Consider the following 21,109-nt stretch of genomic DNA (forward strand, 5'->3'; position numbering starts at 1 on the left):
GAAGAGAGATTTTGTAGGCAAAGAAGAGTTCCCCTCAATTTTATGTTTTATTTTTTTAAAATGCAATTTCCATTTCAAGATCTCCTGATTTCGTTTTCATATCCGAAATTCATTGTATGGCCAAGTTAGAGGCGGAATATTGTACAGCATAGTATGTCAGCTTAAGGACTACAGAAACGGTTTATAAATAGAGCTTTCAGGTTGGGAGCCTGTTCTTTCATTTCCCTGTTCCTGCTGTGATTGCTTTTGAGGAGCAAGAGTTGAGCTGTTAAGCACCATTTTGACCCTTTCATTTTCCTAGTAAGAAGAAGGGAATTGCTGCACCACAACAGAGAAGAAACAAGACGGTCAGTGGAGCCGCAGGAACAAGAGATAACAGGAGGCAAGCAGACGCCCCGATGTGCCAGGTATGTTTTTGGCAAGCTGTGCCCCCCGTGACAGGCTCAGCTCCGTGGGAGTCTGAGGCTTTGGAGAAGTGAAGAAGGTTCTGCTGGTTTAGCTTCCCTGGAAAGCCTGCTTACACGGGGGGCCAGGATCAGAGAGCGACTTGCGGCCGATTGAGTGCCACGCTGGGTGAAAGGGTTAGCTTTGCGTACTCGCTGGTTCATCTGGTTTGTGCGTAATCTCTCTAGTCTCATCCTGCAAAATAGTTTCTCTGCTCCAATCCAGGCTTGAATTTGAAGTATGAGAAGAAAAAGATAACTGGAGTAAGCAGAAAAAGAGCCAAGAGATCAGGGGCTGCATTAAATTTAGCTAGAGATTATGAGGGAGGAAAGAAGGGGGCAAAGCAGGGGAAGACATTCCTCCCCTTTCTCCTTTAGCTACCAGTTGGTATTCTTGCTGGTTATAGGAACAGCAAGGGGCTGAAGAGAGGCAAGGAGATGTCAGAGCAGTAGGCAAATGCTCCTGCAAAGAGAAAAGACAAATAGTGAGTTAATCAGTGTGGATAGTGAGTAACTTTCTGCTTGACGCTTATTACCACAAATGAGACTGACAGGTCTTCTGCAAATGAGCCGGGGAGCTCCATGTTTTCACGGGGGCTTCTGCCATCTCCTGAAATGCAGTTCTGTACCTTGCAGCAATGTACAGCCCTGGCTTTGAAAGGGAAAGATCTTGCCAAGTCTTTCTGGTGTAAAAATGTAAATAGACGGCAGCTCATTTCATACTTGGAACCACGGTTTCTAAAGCACTTCCTTTGGAAGTGGGGCCAAAACTTTGCATTTTACAGACAGCATGAGACTGAGGGAGTAGAGAGAGGGCGATCGCTTGTCAAAAGAACCCATCTCGCCTTTGATTATGTTCCCACGAGTCCGTGCTGCTCCTAGGATTTCAGGAGGATTGGTAAATCCACAAATGGATTACAGATGATTAATATACCCCACCAAAGAGGAACAACAAAAGTATCCCCACCCAGGGAAGCAATTCTTACTCTGCTATGGACACACTTTATTATCTGCATATTGAGAAAAATTTCTCCCTCATTTAATTCCTGAAATTCTACTCGCTACGTGGCCATGACTGGACTGCTGAGCTTCTGACTAGGGTCAAGAGCATGTCTCTTTGGTACCAGAAGGTCAGGCCAGTACAGGCACTTCTGTGAGCTGCTGCTCCAAATTGACAGTTAAGCAAAATATTCCGTTTTCTTTGCCAGCTGGAGCAAGCCCTTGTTTTCAGCTCATTTGCTATTCAGCAGACCATGGATTTTTCTAGGAACATCAGCAGATACTGATCACGAGGGGCTGCATGATAGAAAGTGGGAGAATGCTCGGGGACTAAAGAACATTCTTATTCTCCCCCTCCCTGGGGAATGCTGCTCCCTGCCACAGCAGATACAATCCTTTTTAGTCCATGACCCACTCAAAAAGTACAAGTTTTAACCACCGTTCCCACAGGAACCATGCAAGAATGTTCGGTGGGTTTTTTTTTTTCCCCCCAAGTTGTGAGATGAAGGGATAAATATGTAAGTGCTTTTTAAAATAAGAGCTATATGAGGATTTGCTAATTCTTTTCACATGGGCCACCGAGGAGCCCATATGTAGTAAATCACATTCAGCTGTGTGCACTCCCCCTCCCCTGCCTGTGGCCTGGATTTGGGCTGGTGCCCTAGAAATGAAATGCTGATGCTCGTGCCTTGAGCCATCAGACATGATCAGATGTTAGGTCCTTCTTCTTTCCCTCTCTTGCCCACCTCCATGTAGAACTCCCAGGTCATGACAGGGGAAGCTGATGAGAGCAGTTTGTTCCAATGCTGAATAATATCCACTTAATGCATGAATAAATAAGGTTTCATGAGAGGTGAGATTCATTTTGGATAGTCAGACAGCTGCAGTTGTAGCACTAATGGTTGTTCTCTCTGTAGCACCTCTTGGCGTGAGTATAGATATGCTGTAATGGATTGTTCTTGCGTCATCTTGGGGACTTGAATGAGGCAGTGCCAGTGTGCTTCCTGGCCCGCCGCACCAGGGCTAACTTTCCTCTTAAAAGTGGCAAATGCCACAGAGATCATCATTTAGAAATAGTGCTGCGAGTAGCATCAAATGTTAACAATGCTGAATAAAGGGGAGGAGAGAAATGCTAAGAATAATCTATGGAAGTGAGTTTATTTTTGAGCAAAACCTTGCCCTTGGGAATGCAGCCATATGTTGTGCATTATACGGCAGCGTCACTTTAAACGTTTCGGCAATTAAGATTGAAAAGAGCAAAGGAAGAGGGAGGTGATTTAACGTTGTGTTCTCCATAGTCTCTAATTGACGTAGGTTTTATGCAACATTCGTTCCCCTCTGACGGCTGCTCCGAGCCTGCTTTTTCATATGACATTTATTGCATGCAGAGATCTCAGGATACGCGTCCCTGACTTTGCTTAGAAAATCCCAGCTCCCTACAAAATGCTATCCAGGTCCTGGGCACTGCTGCTAGCAGCATGAAGACAAAGCAAAGGCAGTTCGGTACCCTGCCTTTCTTTCCTGTTCTTCAGGACACCATATGGATTCCCTCAAAGTGTAATGTGTTCCGTTGCTTTTAGACACTGTGCAGAAACCAAAGCCAGGAATGTTTTTCTGTCCAAATATAGTCAGGATGACAGTTCTCGCCTGTAGTCCAAACCAAATATCTGCACTTGAGAACCTGAGAGCTCTAAAATTCATCAGAACTCTGAAGCTGCAGGAGCAGTTCTCTGTGCTTGTATACAAGCAGTCCTTTCGGGGGCTGCGGCTGCCTGATAAAGCGTGGAGAACGTTTTCAGCTATTGGAAAAGCAGAGATGAAACTTTAGAGTTCTGATTGACTTCTTGCCCATGGCACAGGGCAACGCTGGCTTCCAGAAAGGAGTCTGGGGAATTGTCTGAAGCATCTGAAAAAGATTTAACTTCTGACAAGTGCTGTAGATTTGAGGCCACTGATGGCTGCATTTGAGAGTCCTTTAAAGCACAAGTATCTCTTGGGAAAACCATGATATTCTTAACTGAGGGCAGGGAACAGGGGTGAAATGTCAACAGATGTGCACTCTGGCCCTCATAATCCTTAAAATATCTACAGCAGAGAGCTGTACTTGAAATTTAACAACCGCAGTATTGATGAACTAAGTATAAAACTGAAATTTTGCTTTTTTACCAGCAGCGGCACTGAGGATTCTGGCCAGAGCTTGTGCACCAAAGAATCCAGATGCACTGTGACTTTATCAGAAGCATTGTTAGCGTGCACAGCGTTAAGTTCGTGCATCTGCCTTAGCTCCACAAGTTCCATCTGTAAGTTCTGAATACCTCAGCATAAGAGCTCTCCTCATCTGACTCTCACTGCCATAAAAACTGAGATTTGTCTTGGCCTTACTGCTGAGCTGGTTTCTGAGCAAATATTTGGCTTAAATTTTAAAAGTTTTGAAAGCACTCTGCAGCCAGTGGTTTGGTAAAGTTGGATGCACAGGCACTGAATTTCTGTGTGGATGGGCACAGCGCGTTCCCAGCGTACGGGGGGAAAGTGAACTGTGTGCTTTCCAAGAAACCCTGCGCTCTTGCTTCTGATCCATCAAGGTGTAACCTGCTTGCTACCTTGACAGGGAGGCAGGATCCTAAATGTCACAGAGGTCATGAATCACCTCTGCAGCTAAAGATTCCCATTTTCCACCCGCCACGTGGCACAAGATGATAAATGACTAATATACAGTACGGTCTCTTTCCCTATTCAGAATACTTCATAACTCATGGAAAAGGGCTTGGCTATGCTAACCTTTAGTAGCTGCTTGAATAAGTATTCGGAAACAATGAGGTCCTCAAGAATGTGCTTTTACTAAAGCTCTAGATACTAACTTCGGGGGAGGGGGGGGTGTGCCTGAACCAAGATGCATTTTACAAAACCTTTTACTTTCTTTACATGGGGACAAAGGAAATTCGTAGTTCCCCCAGGCTATGTGGTTGTGTGAGTTCTCAATCTATGCTTTAACACTCCAGTTCGTGTAGTCATCTTCAGAAACGGTAAGGCACTAACTGCGTGCTTGGAAGATTTCAGGTTCCTGTTCTGCAAGATTCCGTGCTTGACCTCAGGCAAGTCTTTTCTCCTGCACATACTATAGGTCTTAACCTGTAAGGTGCAGATAATAGCACTGCCCTGCCTTCAGACCGATGTGCAATTAAATGCTCTGAGAGACTGAGAGATGCTCAGATACTCTGGCAAGAGGAGAGAGCACACGTAACAGTGCATAAGTTAAAATCTTTTTTCAAACACTGCTGACTCTTACTAGCCTTACGAAAGGCAGATGCACTTAATGCTATTACACAGTTCCATGACTGAAACTCAATGTTCTTCCAGCGCTGTGTTTGCTAGCAGTACTTTTCTTTCAAGCCAATACTGCTTTACGGGAGAAGAGCTCTTGGCTGAAGTCTGTGAGCCCCATTCCAAGGCAGGTTTTTACTTCAAGACTCCCTTCTCAATCAGTATTTCTGCGGATCTTTTCTTGTCTACAGACTCTCACAGAAACTTGTTCAGGGGACTTGAGACACTGGTAAGTTTAGGAGTGTGTTGTTACCATTTTCTCACTTCATCCTGTGGTCTACAGCTTAAACTGCAACTGGAGGTGCATTTGCACCACTCTTTGGAGCTCCGAACAAAGTGCTCGTGCACAGGCATGTTTCCTTCTGCCAGCTGTGCTACTGGGGAAGAGGGGTAACTGTCCCCAGAAAGTTGCAGCTAACAGCTGAGGTGAGCCAGTATCTCAGGCTGCTGCAGTTGAGTTCTTTGGTCCACAGAAGTTAGAGCCCTGAACCCTTGCTTTCTGCTTTCTCATCCTCCTAGTTCCAGCTTTCCTTTGTAATTCTATCCATAACTTCCTTCTATGTTACTCCTTATTCTGTCCTTCACCTGGTATCTGAACAACTGCTGCACTTTGTTCACTCTCTGCAGAAAGCATGGTTTTTTCTCCAGAAGGGAGCTTGGTGAAAATTGAAAAAGAACATTTTCATTAAATTGTACACAGACTTATTGGTCATATTTATTCTGAGTTGTTGAAAAGCTCCAGGCCAGCTTTAGTCTGAAAATACATGAAGCCTATAAAATGTCACAAGCTTGATTACGAGCTAGGGAAAAAAAATTCAAATGAAACCATTTTTCATTATTAAAAGTATAAGAAGTTTCTGAAACCTTTCAAATGCTTCAAACAAGAATGTTTTGTACTGACTGGCAACAGAACTACCCCCTCCCTGCCATTTGCTTGTGAAACGAGGAGATTGCACAGTTCCTCTTCCTCCGTCTGGTCAGAACTATTTAGCTAAGGACACCCCAAACCAGGAGCGCTGAGTATCCAGCGCCCAGTGACCACAGAGAAGAGCGCAGCTATTTCTGCAAACCCGAGAATTTCTGAGTAAGCTTTTAAAAAAGTCCTGAACTGCTCTCACGTCTGCAGCCTGGAGATGCCTTAAAGACCCTAACAGCTTGAGACAAACTGACCGCTTCTCCCAGTCAGTCCTTCTGAGCCGAGGTACCCCAGATCAGTATGATTCTGAAAATACTTGTCTTTCGGATCAGCGTGATAACCCCTTACTGGGTAGCTCCCAAGTACACAAGAAATTTGCAGGACGCTTGCCAAGTTTCATGGAAGAGGGAGCTGATGTTTACTTTTATCTGAGTTTGTAAACTCCCTGACCAGAACTTCCTAAGCGGAGAAGCCCTGCCTGCTCTCTCACAGCATCTCATTTTTCATTCTGCTCCTGAAGACAGCCCCTGACAAATGACAGCTCTTCTAGCGTTAAGCATCCCTAATGAAACATTCCAGGGACGTGATGCTGGCTTCTGGATTCCTTTTGCTGCCCCCTCCCCCAATTTTTTCATTACATAAAGCTGACAACTGCAGATTTGTCCTCTGGTGATTATACAGTCAGTTAAAGAAAAGAGTTCATGTCCATCCCAGCTTGTTTCACTTTGCTGCTTTTCCTCTGCCAGCCCAACTTTCAGCTGCAGTAACATGATACGACTTGGCAGAGGCTAAGAGAACCTTTGGCACATTGGAAAGAGGCTTAATGTAAAGTCTACATTTTTTTAATTTTTTAGAGCTTTTTGAAACTCTAGTGGTTCTGCACCACTTTGGCAGTAACTGCAGGGCTACTCACAAATGCTCCAAGTGCAACTGTGAGCAAAAGGATTACCAACGCGTTCTGTGAGGAGAATGTCTTAGGATCTGTCGCATGTCCCTCTAAAAAGCGTTAAAGAACGACATGGATCAAGTAGAACAACTTTCTGCAAACAGAAGGAAGAGCTTCCTCTCGGTTGACAAGAAAAAGAGCAATGGCTGTAGAACCATTGTGGGATTTTTATGCGTATTCCCTGTGGTGGCTTTGCTGGCTGTTGTGGGACATCCAGCTGGAGCTGCAGTCCAAAAAAGTCAGGTAGGGGAAAGGATCTAATTCGCAAATGCTTGAAGGGGGAGTGGGGACATCAAATAGATGTGCACGGGTATTCTTTTTAGAAGACGGATAAATTCAGGCAGCAATCTAAACAATGTGAATAACTGTTCAGGCAACAAGATCCGTTTATGGCTCTTTGAGTCCCTTTTTGCAAAGGATCCGAAAAGGGTCCTGAAATACGTCCAAGTAGGATCAGATTATTAGAGATGTGTATTGCAGCTTGCAGACAACCAAACAGTGAACGCACAGAAGATTTGGGGTGTTTTCCCTCAGAGCTTTGGCTATTCTTCTGAGTACCTCTGCTTTCCCAGCCTAGTATGATGTGGCATGCATATATGCTGATTTCTGTAGCAGCTGAGCTTTCCTAGGAGCTCCAGAGCCAGGGCTCAGGGTGTGAGATCTAAACAGGAGTTAATGCTGGACCTATTAGCTGATATTAACTCTCCTTCAAGGTCCATCCATTATTAGCAAGATAATGCTGGGACAGACTGGTATTCAGGGGGAACTGTAGCAAGGCTCTGGGACTCTCAGAAGCTGATCTTAATTTTTGCTTTTAGCTTAATTTCAGTTATCAATTTTATATTTAAAAAAAAAAATCTTGAAGTGTTTGCATCCTGTCCTGCTGTTTGTGTTTATGAAGATCCTGGCAGTAGCAGCCCCTGTTTGCATCACGTGCTCGGGGCTGTTATTAATTGGCACTAAGTCGCAGAGTTATGGTACTGTTTAGTTTGAGAGGGGAACTGCATGAGGAGGAGGGAGAAGGGGGAATGAATTACATTCGTTTCAACTCAATGAAGTAAATTAATGGAGGTCTGACTGCACAGGGTGAATAACGTAGAGCAGGGATGTTGACCAGTGTCTGCCTTTAGATGTGTCGGTGTCTCCTGCAGTTGTTGAGAGCGTTGAAGCACTTGTCCTTCCAGCACCTCCCCAGCTTTTTGAACGTTTGAGACTTTAACCCAGAGTCGAATGGGTTTCCTCCTGGACCTCTTCTCCAGTTCTGAATATTCCCATAGTCTTGGTTTTTTGGCATCCAGACAAATCCTTGGATCCTAATTATACCGTGAAATTTTTAACTAGGTCATTCCATTCCTGTCAGAATCCTACATCTGAGCTGCAGCGTATGTGTGGTACCCCCCCCTTCCCCAATTCATTTTGCGACACATTTTTAATTAAAAGCATCCTGTTGCAGCAGTGGTAGGTAGAAAGACTAGAGGAGAACAAAGACTGAGCAGAATGTTTGAGAGAGAGAACTCAACCCTCTGCACCTTTCTTGATCTAGTGATGGGGTCAGATACAGGTTTCAGTGATCGCTGTTGGGCCTTTGTTTTGTATTTTGAGGATAAGGTCACTAGGGACGCAGATTTGATTTTTTTTTTTTTCTTTTTTTCCCCCTTGCTTGTTCAGCGCTCATGGCCTTAGGGTTTTAAGCTCAATGGCTATAGAAAATACAATAATTTTCCTCCCTTGGGGCTGCAGGAGTTTTCATTGTAGGAGGAGAAGCCAGCAGGCTGTTTCTGACTATCTGATTTTCTTCTGCGGATACCCAGGGGGCTTTAAGAGCAGCCTCAGGATTTCACCCAGTGCTGGTGTAATTTAAAGTGGCAGAGGAGGCAGAATGGGCCGTGTCCATTACTCGGCCTATGCAGCTCCATAAACTGGAAATGGCACCAGTTGGGCTGCGCGTTACAGAGGCTAGAAAGCAACTGCACCGTGTGTTCTACTGGCTTCGTCAAGGAGCAGGAGCATCTATCGCAAGGATAGACAGCTACGGAAGAGCGTTAATACCTTACCTCATCCCATCATAAGTTATCAGGTCTCCTGAGTGAGAGCCTGTAGACGGACTGAGAACCGCAGTGCTAGCAATCCTGGGCTGCTCCTGACTGATGCAGAATGAACGTGTGATCAGCCCCAGTACTGGCAAAGGATCACAGAGAAAACAGCAGAAAGGATTTGCCTAATTCTACCCTGCCCGTAAGAACTGAAAAAAAAGGGAAAATGTCTTATTATCCTGTAATTATGAGCTAATCTTTTCTAGGCTTCTCTTACAGCTCCAACAGATCATTGATACACAGGCGAGGTGTGATCCTCCACCTTGTCTGTGCTGCTCAAAAGGATGCAAGGTTTTCCTTTTTTATGAAGGGAAAACGGCAATCTCAGAGTAGATTCAGAGGTAAAAGCCGCTGGAGGTGAAGGGAGAGGGACAGCAGCCGGTGTACTCGCATCACGTGAGCCTTGGTGAAGGAGGGGCTACGCCTTGAACTGAGCGAACCAGAAACTATGGGTTCCTCAGCCAGATCCCGTAGTACAACAAAGTCACAAAGGTTAAAAGGGAAAAGTGATGCTCTGTGTTCTTTCAAGAGCAAATTGGCATCTGAAGGCTTCCACAAATGGGATCAAATACTCTGCCAAAAGCTTGCAGCTTAGAAGGCAAGGTATTAGTTAACATCTCTCGGTTTCACGGGTGACGTTCTACAGCCCTTACAGTCAAAGATCTCAAATTGTGAGTCAGACCCACAGCTGAGCTGGAAGAAAGACTAAAAGGCTGTCCTTGCAGGAAAGAAAGATACTGAGATTAGAACAAGGCAGGAGCTAGCGTGGCTCACAGACACGAGCCAAAGAGACTGGTTTCCTCCTAGGATAGAGTCCCTCAGCCTTTTGCCAGCCATGGCTAGCTGTAATCATGGAGAGGTGCCAGTGATTTGGGCAGTACCTGGCAGCTGTTCTTTGGGCTTCTTGGCTTTTCGTGCCGTTGGCGTGCTGTGAGGCCAGGGCTATGCTGGTTTGACTCTCAGAGCCTCAGCTCTTCCATGAGTAAAATGAGGACAGCTCTCCCTTTCTGTAGAACGTGCTGTGAGGCTGAACAAACTCGTAGTGGTGCAGCTTTTGTGACGTTGCCACTGTACGTATCGCTTAGTAAGTGGCTTGGTGCCTCCGGAGCAAAGATGACCCAGAGATACTCCGTGTCTTAGTCCTGAGAAGGGGAGGCAGAGCGGGTAGACTTCCAGAGAACCATGTCGGGTCCCATTCTTTCACCTCCGCTACTCAGGACTAAAAGACTTTTATAGTTTGTCAGACGTGTCACCAAATTTGATGTCTTTAAACGCACTCCAGGGTTTCCAGGGCCTCTGTTTACTTTGAAGGAATTCCTGATCCACAGCACAGCTTTATAAAGAGCTCTCTGCACAAAGGGTTGCCTGTTTTACTCATTTGACCAGTATTTCATTTCTTCTGTGGTGAGGCTGGAGAGCAGTAGGAAAGTGAAAAGGAAATGAAAACTTTCCAGGAAGAGCTGCAGCACTCACTGCGGCCAGGAGCCTACCGAGGCCTCATTTCTGCTCCGTGCCACGCTCCAAGAGGAGAGCAGAGCGGCTGCAGTGCCCTGTTCTGGAATGATACGGCAGCTCAAGGGAGCCTGCAGCACTGATCCTCTGCGATCCAGTGTTGAGGACTGCTGCTCCCTTCCTTTCCTTGCATGTCTGATGTAAGACGTGCCCCAGGAACTCCTCACAGTATAGCCCCGCTTCCGCTCTGTCTTGGTTTTGTTCAGCACGCTCGCAACAGGCATAATGTGCAAAGCACTGACCAGCCGATGCACTGGTCTTGGCTCCTGGACACCCGTAAGGGAGTTCCCGTTGTGCTCCCCAGCCCCCAGATGCCCCATACCTGGTAGGTTTTGTCTTACACTGTTCGGTCCTGCAGCCTCTCCCATCTCTTTCAACCTCCTGTTTTGTCTTTTAAGGAAGATGCCACATCACCTGGTCTTCACGGAGTGAGTGCCTCTGCTTTGCACCGTTCAGCTTTCCCACCTCGGCCTCCAGCACGGAGAAAACGATACACGATCACACCAGGGCATTTGAAATGGAACCACTTCAACTTGACATACAAGTACGGACTTGCATTAGCCCTAAGAGCTAGCGCTTTCGAAGTGACGCTGGGGTCTGAGCTTTTCCTGCCATGGGTGTAGATATTAACCATATAAATATTGCTAATTCATTTGCTAGTCAATAGGTAGCTGCTAAAGCCTCTCTAAAGTAAGAAGTTCCCCAGCGCTGGACACTTTTAAGATTTGGGGTGATGGGCCATCTTGTCTAGACAGTGTTTTTGTCTAGACAGAGCTTTTGCCAAGAAAGGTTGGATCCTTGAGGTCCCTTCCAACCTGGTTTTCTCTGATTCTGTGAAGTATTTCTACAAACGCTACACCTCTCACCTCAGCTGCGGATCATGCGAAGCGTCGTCACTGCGTTAGAAGCTAGTAGTGTGTACGGCTGCATGCTGAGGCTACTTACGGTAAAGCTAACTGTTTAGGGGCAGATTCAGGCTTCAGACAGGCTTCCCAGAACTAGGGACTTCCCTCAGAAGATGGTGAATTGAATTTTAATTCTGTCATGCTGGTACTTTTAAAAGAGCTGCATGTGAACCTAAATCATCACTGAGGGAAATTGCTGTTGAAAGGTTCTGTGATTTCAGGAGGACAGAGCTCTCTTAGTGCCGAGTGCCTTTAGAATCTCTTTGTCCCTGTTGTCTTCGGGAAAGGATGCCAACTCTTAGATTGCCAAGAAATAAACAATAAAAAGCCCTTGGCAATTCTAGGGCGAGTGAATATTAACCCTAATATTTTCAGACATTTCTGCCAAGGAAAGTGGCTGTCCAGATTCCTGATTTCCAGCTGGGTTCACCACTGCTCGGAACCCCAGGACCGTACAGCCACAGAGTGGTCTGGTTTGATAGGATGGAGCTGTGTAACGTGCGATGCCAGCGCTACTTTCAGCAAGCAGGCTGTTCAGAGCCAACGTTGACGGAGTCCTGTGGATTGCCACACTGAACTGTTTCTCGTTGCTGTCTGGTTTTACTGCTACTGCTGGCGTAAGGCAATGTCGATCCCGTTTGGTGTTTAGCCTTGGAGCAGCTCTTTTCCTTCCTTCAGCAGTGGAACAGCCCCTGGAACTGTCCGGTGTGATGGGCTGTGGTGGCAGCGTCCTGAAAAGATGCTTTTTCTCTCTGGGAAAATATTAACGGCATTGTTGAATGTTTTTCAGGAGAGCTAACGTGAGTTCAGACAGAACAAGGGTCAGGGAATCCCCTTGGTAACAGTTTCATCAGATGAGCACTGGCAGGTACAATCAGACTGGCACGGGGAACCTCAGGCTAGCGGGAGTCTTGGAGGTTTGACTGGAGAGAGGCCGACTGCTCGCTCCTGCCTGAGAGTCTGCACCTCCCCGGAGACACAGGAGCCACATCAGGTTTTTTTCAGCCTCTTATGTGATTACAAAGGCCCTTTTAAAGCGGCTGCTAACTCCAGCCACTCCTGACTTTGAAGTATAGAGCAAGCCCCAGACCTGCCCTCGGAAGAGAGCTGCAATGGCTAACCGTAAAAACGCAGTGGCTGGAGCGGCAGGTCACGCTGAGTGTCTGAAAAAACTTGGAAGTGGCCTCTGGCAGCAGCAGCAGCGTGTGTTGCAGCTTCTTCTGGTCATTGGGCTGAGGGCGTCATTACGGAGCTGTGCTCTAGCTCTGGAGACCGTAACGGGCAGGAGAGTTTTCTGTCGCCAGCAAACAGGAGAGGCAAGCGTCGTGAGCCGTGTTTGCGGTGGGTTGGCCTGGGGCAGCGGAGGTAGGGAGCGAGGAGGGCACGTGGGGTGGGCAGAAGGACAGCAGCCGTTGCGTCTGTCCGAGAGCTCTGCGCCACCCCCTCGCTTCTCCGCAGAAGCAGGAGGGGGAGTATCTCGAGGTCACCAAACGCAGGCTGGGAAGATAACTGGCACGGTGTGGCTGATGCTGCGGCCACCTCTGTTCTCCGGGTGGCTGTTACGCCATCAGTCACACGGAAGCCTCGTCGTAACTGTCGCTGGCCTCGTTTGCGCGATGCGCGGCGGTGGTTGTTGCGTTGTTCGGCGGGTGATGCTGCAGGGCTGACGGGCACGTGCTGACCTCCCGGTGGACAAGCAGGGGTTAGTTCTGCCCGTGAGACACGGAACGAGCGGGTGGCACGAACCTGACTCCTTCACGCTGCGCAGAGATCACACCTCCTCTACGCTCATCCCAAACAGGCGAAGCCTCATGATAGTCTTAACTGTCCAGGTTTACGCTCGTTAACAGCCTGGCTTGATACGAAACCTTCTGCTCCCTTTAGGATGTGCTGGGACGAAGGGAGAGCATAAACAGCATAGCTAAAAAACAACCAGAGGGGATAGCAGAATATACACAACTTTTCCCAATTGCTACACTTCAGGCAATTTCCTGAATGCAGATCTCCTTTTGGGACAAGAAGGTAAGTTTCTAGGAGCCATCTATACGCTTCCATGGTACAAACAGGGGTTCTGCCATCCTGCACCAGTAGTTTTTCCTACAGTTCAGCTGTATCTAGACCTGTGCCCTAAGCAAAACCCTCTCTCGAGTCCCTCTCCCAAGTGATGAGATGTTTTCAGAGGAAGTAACTTGTTTTACTATCAAACCTTTGATAGCCTTTGGAACCCTCTGTCAAATGTTCTGCCTGAGAGTATTATAATTCAGCGTGTGCACATCTGTTGTAGCCGAAGAGTCAGGAATCAGAGTTACCTAGTCTGCTGCTGAAATGCAGTTGTTTCCTCTTCTAGCAGCGCTGCACGACAGACTGGGAGATGTTGGGATAGAAATGGTTTTCTTGTCTAAAATGATGTGCTTGAGGAGGGACAAAAGCTGTAGTCCAGAGCGTGTGATTGCAAAGATTATCAGTACTATATTAGTCCCTGTGGGGTTTTATTAAATATTCGTAATATCCAGTTCAAGCTTCTCCTGTTTTGAACCTATTCGAGGGAATGGAAAGGCTTGATTGCCTGATGCAGCCTTGAGAGCCTTCAGCTGATGTCTGAGAAAGGAACAGCGTTTTCCTGAAGTTGTTCTGTGTTCCTACAGAATCCTGTCCTTCCCAAGAAACCTCATAAACGCCAGGGACACGCGCAAGGGACTAGCAGCCGCGTTCCGAATGTGGAGTGAAGTTTCACCGTTCAGCTTCCGAGAAGTGCCGCGCCACGTAGCTAGTGACTTGAAAATAGGTAAGGCCGCAGGGCTGCGGGAGCGACAGGACACTGTTGTCGGTGTTAACTCCACGAGGGACTTGGAGAGTTTCAGTGCGTGAACCGGGGGTTCGGAGGCAGGGGATGGTCCTCCTTTGCTGTACGGGCTCAGCAGGGCATCCTTCGGACAGCGACTGGGGCATCGTTTGCCTTCAGTCAGGTGGAAAAACTACTCCTGGTTGCTCTAAGGAGATGTTAGTATCGTCACACTCCCTGCGAATCTTGCAGTCAGGGAGCTTTAGGTATTTGACGAGAGTTAACCCTCAAAATCTGCCACTGGGACAGGATTATCTCTGTTCCACAGACGGGGAAACTGAATATTGAAAGGTGAGATGACATATCCAAGGTCACACAGAGCCCAAGAGCAGGTGACGGATTCCAGCTGGTTTATGGTTTTAGTCTCCCTGTTGGAGATCCTGTTGAAGCACCATCTTTTCTCTGTCCTCTCTCTCCTTCCCTTCCTTCTGCCCCCGTGTCACTATCCAGTAGTTATTTCCTGAGCTTCTCAGGCCTAGAAAAATGTTAGTGCTGAGGCGTTATCTGCTCAGTCTCAACCCCAGATGTAAATTCTTCCTGGGATTTATGGTCTGTGTGAAATAGTTATTTCCTGTGCAGATGGCAGCAATATTGAGATAACCAGCAGATTTACCGTTGTTTCGCAACACGCTCTTCACTCTCGTGTTGCATGACGCTACTCACAAGCACATGATGTGCCTTCCCGGGGACCTGTCCTGCTCCCACATGAGCTCCATGTGGCCCAGGTCCAGTGGACGCAGGGTACGCTGCGGTGCTATCACGATGCTAGCAAAAAGATGGCAAGCAGCTATGACTATAAGGCTATCTGCTTGTTTACGTTTGAAGTGGAACAATTACATCCTGGGGTTATCATCTCACTGTCCAACTTCTCTCCAAAAAAAAAAAAAAAAAAAATTTCCATGTGAATTTGCAAAAAGAGCTTAGCGCTCCTTTCTGAAAAGTAGATTCATTTGCGTCCCTTGGAAACAGCTCTACATCCAGGGTCCTCACAGGGCTGAGTATAGTTTGCATCCCATAGACATCATTCCTGACGATTGCTTAGCATTTATTTTTTCCTTTTGTGGTTCTGTAGGTTGGAAAACATGTGGGATACCGTAAGAGAATTTTTTTTTTAGTAAACCACAAGTTTACAGATGTCTGTGTCCCGGATGGGCTTACTCTGCTCCACACATTAAATCTGCTGCTTTTTTCACAGGCTTCTACTCTATCAATCACACGGACTGTCTGGAGTCTCTCATTCACCACTGCTTTGATGGAACAACAGGGGAACTTGCCCATGCTTTCTTCCCACCCAACGGGGAAATCCATTTTGATGACCACGAATACTGGATATTGGGGAATACCCGGTTCAGCTGGAAAAAAGGTAACGCATGTCTCGGGGAGCACATAATTGATGCCTGTAGGATTTAGATTTTAGTCCTTGTTCTGGGGTTTTCCTAGTACGGGAAAGAGACAACAGAAATGGTTGTGATTTGCTGTGATTTGGGAAGTTGTTGGTCTTGCTGTTGTGTGACTCAACAAGGGACCGTGTTTGGTGGCAGTGCTTTTTCATTCTGAATCATTCGCTGGACTTAGTAGTTCAGCCACATACTCGGTAATTACGTCTGGCTTCTGCCCAGGCAGGTGCATCTCTGAGAGGGGCCACGTTAGATTGCTCCAACTTGCTGGCAGGGCTGTTTACTTTTAGGTTTTCCTGGGTCTGTAGTCATCTTTGGGTTTGTGGGCACCTAAAAATGTCTGTGTTACTTATAGCTCGGTATTTCTTTCTCCTCGATTTTTTTTTAAGCAGTATCAAACCTAACTTTAAGTTAAAAGCAGATGCTCCCTGACTAACTAGCAGTTCATATTATATGACCAACTCAGTACTTTTTTTGCAAGTAAGTTATTCTGCTTTTCACCAAATAAAAAGAGAGGACAGGGGATTTTAGGTGACATAGAGGGACTTTTCCTATCCTTCTTGTTTTCCAAAGCACGGCAACAAATAAGATCTAGGGACAAAGACCTAGGAGAGATGATTTTTAAAGCAAGAATGTCAGTGTTTATTAAGAAAAAAACCTGGTTGGATTACGTTTTGTAAAATACTCAGCTTTGAAAGGATGCCCTTCTCCATCAAGGTTCTAAAGTCTGCCAACTATATTGAATGGCAATGTTTGTCAGGGATAATAAAAATCAGAGAGTTTGGTGACAAACCTATGCCTCGAAGTTCCAGGCTTGTCAGGGAACGCTGTGTTTTTCTGCATGCAGCTGTTGAAACAAGCATAGACGCTTGCAAAACTTGCTTCTTAGTGAAGTTTTACTAAGTTTATAGAATAAATCAGAGTCCTGAGTGCCAGTTCTGCCACTGACTTTCTCTCCTGGCAGTGTAACGCCATTCTTTTATATGGAGATGGTCATGAAGTTGATTTGCATGTAGTTCAGTCACCTTTGTGAAACAGTACTAACACTTCTGACTTCAGAAGCCAGTGTGAGGCTGAGACAGACGATTAATACTTGTTCTCAGTGACCGCTTCTCTTTCCAAAGCTGAATTAGCCTTTTTTGTTGGCATAAAGAAGGATGGGAACAAAGTAGAACGAAGTCATTGTTCTTCCAAGTCATGTCAGAGAGATTTAGCAGGAGTCTTAAAGAAGAGCTTAAAAAATCCACCCACCAGAGATTCCTATTTAATGTACTAATAAATTAAGCACATGTGCAAGCCACCCCTTTCAGATGCTTTCTTTCCATAAGCAGCTGGATTTAACACAGGAATCGTGGCCTGTAATTGTGCAGGATACCAAGACAGGTAGGTGTCAGTAATAACACCTCCTGGGAGTCACGCTTCACTTAAAATCCATCTCTGCTGGAAGCAGGCTGTAAGATGCTACCGAGCAACTTGAGTTTGACCTATAGACTATGGGGGACGCAGAGGTCGATTGGAGGCTCTTTCAGACTGGAATATTCCAGCTAGCATCCTCATTCCCCAACAGCCAGTTCCAGTTCCAGCCCAGGGCACAAAGTTAGCAGAAAGCTGACGAGAGTAAGAATTACACAGAGCGTTTGCCTTCACCTCAAACATTGCTCTTTCAGAGCAGTCCTCTTGCAGCCTGGCATTGCTGCTCTGTTTCCTGCTGTTAGAAATTAGAAGCATGTGGAAGTAACTGGCTGGTCTGTTTGCACTCCAGCAACTAGAGAGAAGATGAAACTGGGGCAAACCTTGCTAAGACCATACCCTCCTGGTGCTGCAGTATTTCCTCTGCTTTTACACCGGGATTAGGAAATGTACTTCACCGCGCAATGGCAGCTGGTTTTCCACTTCTCTTCCAGGTGTTTGGCTTACAGATCTGGTACATGTAGCAGCTCACGAAATAGGACATGCCTTAGGACTCATGCACTCTCTGAACCCCAATGCCCTCATGCACATCAACGCCACTTTGACTGGGAAAAAGACCATCTCTCAAGATGAAGTCTGGGGAATTCACAGGCTTTACGGTAAGGAAGGCAGGGTTGCGCTCTGGGCTCCTCCGTATAAAGAACATTTGCTGAAAACGTCTGTTGGATCTTGCGGAGCTCTCATGGCGTTAAAACTGCATCGTTTGGCTGGACCAGGCTGTAAGCCAGCGAGCAGCAGGCAGGAGGACTCTTATTCTTTTTTTTTCTTTTTTTTTTTTGTTTTTTTTGCAAAGTAGAGCTAAAAGGTGGTGGAGCATTGTCTGTTTCCAGCACTACCAGCTTCAAATGTGATAGATGGGAGGCTGGAAATCTTCTAGACTTCGTGCTCCCACCTCCGCAGGTGGCAGTTCTGAGAAGAGGTTTCGGAGCGGTCAGTCCGCTCTGAGCTGCTACAGCAGGGACGTCGGCGCTGTACGTGTTCTCACGTGCCTGGCTCGTGCCCCAGCCCAGCAACCAGCTCTGGCCAGGGACTCTTTGGGCCTTTCGTACTGTGGCTTACACAAGGCATAAAAGGCTAAGTTGAGCTGTGGAGAGCCCTGACTTGCATTTCTACGTTTGCAAGCATCAGGTGCACAGAGGAAGAGGGAAGGCAAAAAGCTGTTAATTACTCTTTTGGCTGGACGCCGATGTATTAATACAACACGACGACACTCTGCAAACCAAAGAGGCTGTGGCAAGGTTCTCTGGCGCTCTGACACAGTTGCCCGTTCAAACATTACCTAGTGTAGGACTTAGAAATAGCAACTCTCTTGCATGAAAGTAGCGGAGTACCTAGCCCGCTGCTCCCCGAGTAACGGCCCCCTGCTCTCTCGCTGGTACTCCTGTTTCAGCTGCCTTCCCGCCTCAGCTCCACCATTTACATTGAACAGATTTGGGTGAAATGTCAGTTTGTTTCTCTAAAGGAACAGTCTACCCCAATCCCTCTAACGCCTCGTCTCCATCTGTTTCAGGCTGTAAAGACAGATTATTTATGTGTCCATCATGGGCACAAAAAGGTTTCTGCGAGAAGCGCAGGAAGCTGATGAAAAAGCACTGTCCATCTACCTGTGACTTCTGCTACGGTATCTAACTCTTCTTCTGGGATTCTTGGTGGGGTTTGCACAGAGGGAGGAGGTAAAAGTTAAGCAGCGTGTGCTGCAGAGAGAGGCAGGATCTTAATTCCACACTAACGATCGCTGGATGCAAGCGACTCGCCCCGTCCAGCTCTGATGAGAAGCACAGCAGAGATGATGGCCGCTTAGGCATTCGAGCCAAGCTCAAGGCTTGGAAGTAGGAAGCAGCTTTTATGTTTAAACATTTGTGGCGTAGAACATTGTCCCGTTCTCTAGTTTAACTGAGCCATGATAGGAAGGGTCTGAAAACCCAGCTGTTCCGTGTGCCTCAGCCTGCGTCCCTTCTGGACCCAGCTGGGGAAGTGAGATGCCGATGTGTTAAATTCAGAGATAAGAGATGCAGTATTCAGTTCCTGATGCCGTGATAGGACTTAAACAAGACAAATGCCATCTCACGCACTGCTGGACTTGAGCTGCTCTGCAGAAAAGGAACTAGAGTACATTAATCGCCTTAACGTAGTCTCTCCATTGTATGAATCCAGGTAAGGGACTAATGTAGGAGCAGCTGTGGAACTAAACTTCAGCTAAATGCCTGCTGACCTTAAGAAGATGGACCATATAACTAGTCCCTCTTTCTCCAATACAGAGGGGTTTGGTTTTTTTTTTAGACCAGATTAATGCAAAGATGCAGTCAGATAATTACAAACCTATATATTCTAAAGGGACTGTTCATACACCGAACATAATACTCTTCGGTAGATATCAAATGGGCGAGTTAATTTTTATCTCTGTCAGTTTACATGCCACAAAATTGTCGTCTTTGCATATGAATAATGTTACCTGTCCATCCAAGAACTGCTCAGTAGGAAGCATTTTTAAATGAATACTTTTAAGGTTCCTTAGGTGATAACATAATTCGTGAAAGTGTTTTGGAATGACTAAAGCTTGATAATGAGATATGCTAACTTTTGCCATTTCTTTCTCACGCCTCTGGAGGATAGAATTCCCATTTCCAACAGTTCCCCCCACTCTGCCCCCGCCAAGAACAAAAACCAAGACTGTTTCTGAAGGCAGGAATGTCACCTTCCGCTGTGGACAGAAGATAATTCATAAAAAAGGCAAAGTTTAGTAAGTGCTTTATCATTTATTCCAGTCCTTTAGGAGACTTTGCAGCTTACATACCAAAAAGGATTAGGAAGTGTGACAAAGCAGCGTAAATAAGAATGTAGTTTATCTTCTGGAGCATGTCACTGTCTCATTTGGCACCCAGAGTAGAAAGAGGGGTGGCTGGCTAACTGTGAGAAGGGAGCGTGTAAATATTGTTCATGACATTGCAAAGCATTTAGTCTGAAAGCAGAGCTATCGGAGATGAGCAAGCCGAGTTGAAAAAGGATAAAATCCAATTATATATATATATATATATATATATAGCACTAAGATAATTCCTACCACCCTGGCCCATATTCTGCAAAAAAACCTAGAGTCTTGTTTTACCCTTTCAATTAATAGTTTGTTAGCTCTTACTAATGTATTTCTGGCTGTATCTACAATTAGGAGAGATGCCCAAGTCCATGGGTTAGTTTAGACTGAGGACCCAAATTCCCATCAACTTTCAGTAAGATTCAAGCTCTACCTGAAATACATGGTAAAATTTAACCTTGTTTTTGTTAAGTCCCATCTGTGCCGTACACTTACTCGAGCAAAACTTACTAGGACAAAGAACCACTAACACGTACTGTGTTGTACCAGACATTTTGTAGTTTAATTTCTGTTATTTTTCTTACAACAGCTGGTATAAAGATAAGGAGCTTCTGGAATACTCGTATCCAGGTTACTTATCCTTAAATGAAGATCACATGAGCATCATTGCAAATGCAATTAATGAAGGAACTTACACTTGCATAGTAAAGAAAAAAGAAAGAATCTTGACTACTTATTCCTGGAGAATCAGACTGAAGCACTAACAAGGGCCCTGGAATGAGCACTTCAATTACTGCTAGTTCTGTTTCAAATTCAAAATGATTCTTTGGTGTTTTATATTTAATCTCCAGTAGCACAACTGAACTTCTAAATCAGCTGCTTCCATACCTTGGGCAAAAGAGACTCTGGGACTTGATTACTGGAACATAAAACTTTTCTAAATTAGTTTTAACGATAAAGAATTTATCAAGTATGTGCCATACAGAGTATTAAAAAAAACTTTTACAAAATGTAAAGCGTCAGATTTTGCGGTTAAACTATATGCATCACTGGGGACTGCTGAGAAAACAAGAACGTGACTCTTCGTCAAACGAATGGATGAAGAACTGATGGCTCAGCCATGTTGCAATGGAGGCAGAGGTATTGTGGAAGGAAAATGACCACTTACACTCTGTAAGTTTTGCTGTCATTTTTTTTGATCTTGGTGCATAGCACTAGAAGAACTTCTAAAAAAGCGTAAGACCTAATATTACTTTTTCTTTTGTCAGCAGGAGGATGTAGGGTCACAACAAACACTTTCTTATTACTCCATTCCCCATTTCAACATGTTCAGTTCAAGCACCCACAGAATATCTTTCCTCCCCACCGCTTTCCTGTGGTTTGTATTTATTACTCGTGTAATCTTATCCCAACAGATGATTTACCTCCATCAGCAGCTCCTCATAACTTGTCC

At 45.8% G+C, this 21,109-nt stretch overlaps 1 protein-coding gene across 3 annotated transcripts; it reads left to right on the top strand.

Moving 5' to 3' along the window:
- The first annotated feature begins 291 nt into the window (after nt 1-291).
- On the top strand, nt 292-20,672 carry MMP23B (matrix metallopeptidase 23B). Of its 3 annotated transcripts, none has more exons than XM_054850045.1 (8): nt 292-407; nt 10,629-10,774; nt 13,781-13,920; nt 15,173-15,340; nt 17,279-17,443; nt 18,355-18,465; nt 19,458-19,584; nt 20,246-20,672. In XM_054850045.1, the coding sequence occupies exons 1-8, from the start codon at nt 399-401 to the stop codon at nt 20,418-20,420; spliced, it is 1,041 nt and encodes a 346-aa protein (XP_054706020.1). In that variant the 5' UTR covers nt 292-398; the 3' UTR covers nt 20,421-20,672. The 3 variants fall into 3 exon arrangements, with proteins under 3 accessions (XP_054706020.1, XP_054706019.1, XP_054706018.1); XM_054850044.1 differs by lacking the exon at nt 292-407 and adding an exon at nt 6,174-6,868 and having other exon boundaries at nt 10,633-10,774; XM_054850043.1 differs by lacking the exon at nt 292-407 and adding an exon at nt 6,177-6,868.
- The last annotated feature ends 437 nt before the right edge of the window (nt 20,673-21,109 follow it).

Source organism: Grus americana, chromosome 21, assembly GCF_028858705.1.
Source record: "Grus americana isolate bGruAme1 chromosome 21, bGruAme1.mat, whole genome shotgun sequence".
NCBI lineage: Eukaryota > Metazoa > Chordata > Aves > Gruiformes > Gruidae > Grus > Grus americana.

Excerpts from the sequence above, each read along its gene's own strand:
- MMP23B (XM_054850043.1), top strand. The coding sequence starts at position 6,698 with ATGGATCAAGTAGAACAACTTTCTGCAAACAGAAGGAAGAGCTTCCTC. Across the intron at positions 10,775-13,780 it reads CACTTCAACTTGACATACAA|AATCCTGTCCTTCCCAAGAA; the intron begins GTACGGACTTGC and ends GTGTTCCTACAG. Across the intron at positions 18,466-19,457 it reads TACCTGTGACTTCTGCTACG|AATTCCCATTTCCAACAGTT; the intron begins GTATCTAACTCT and ends TCTGGAGGATAG.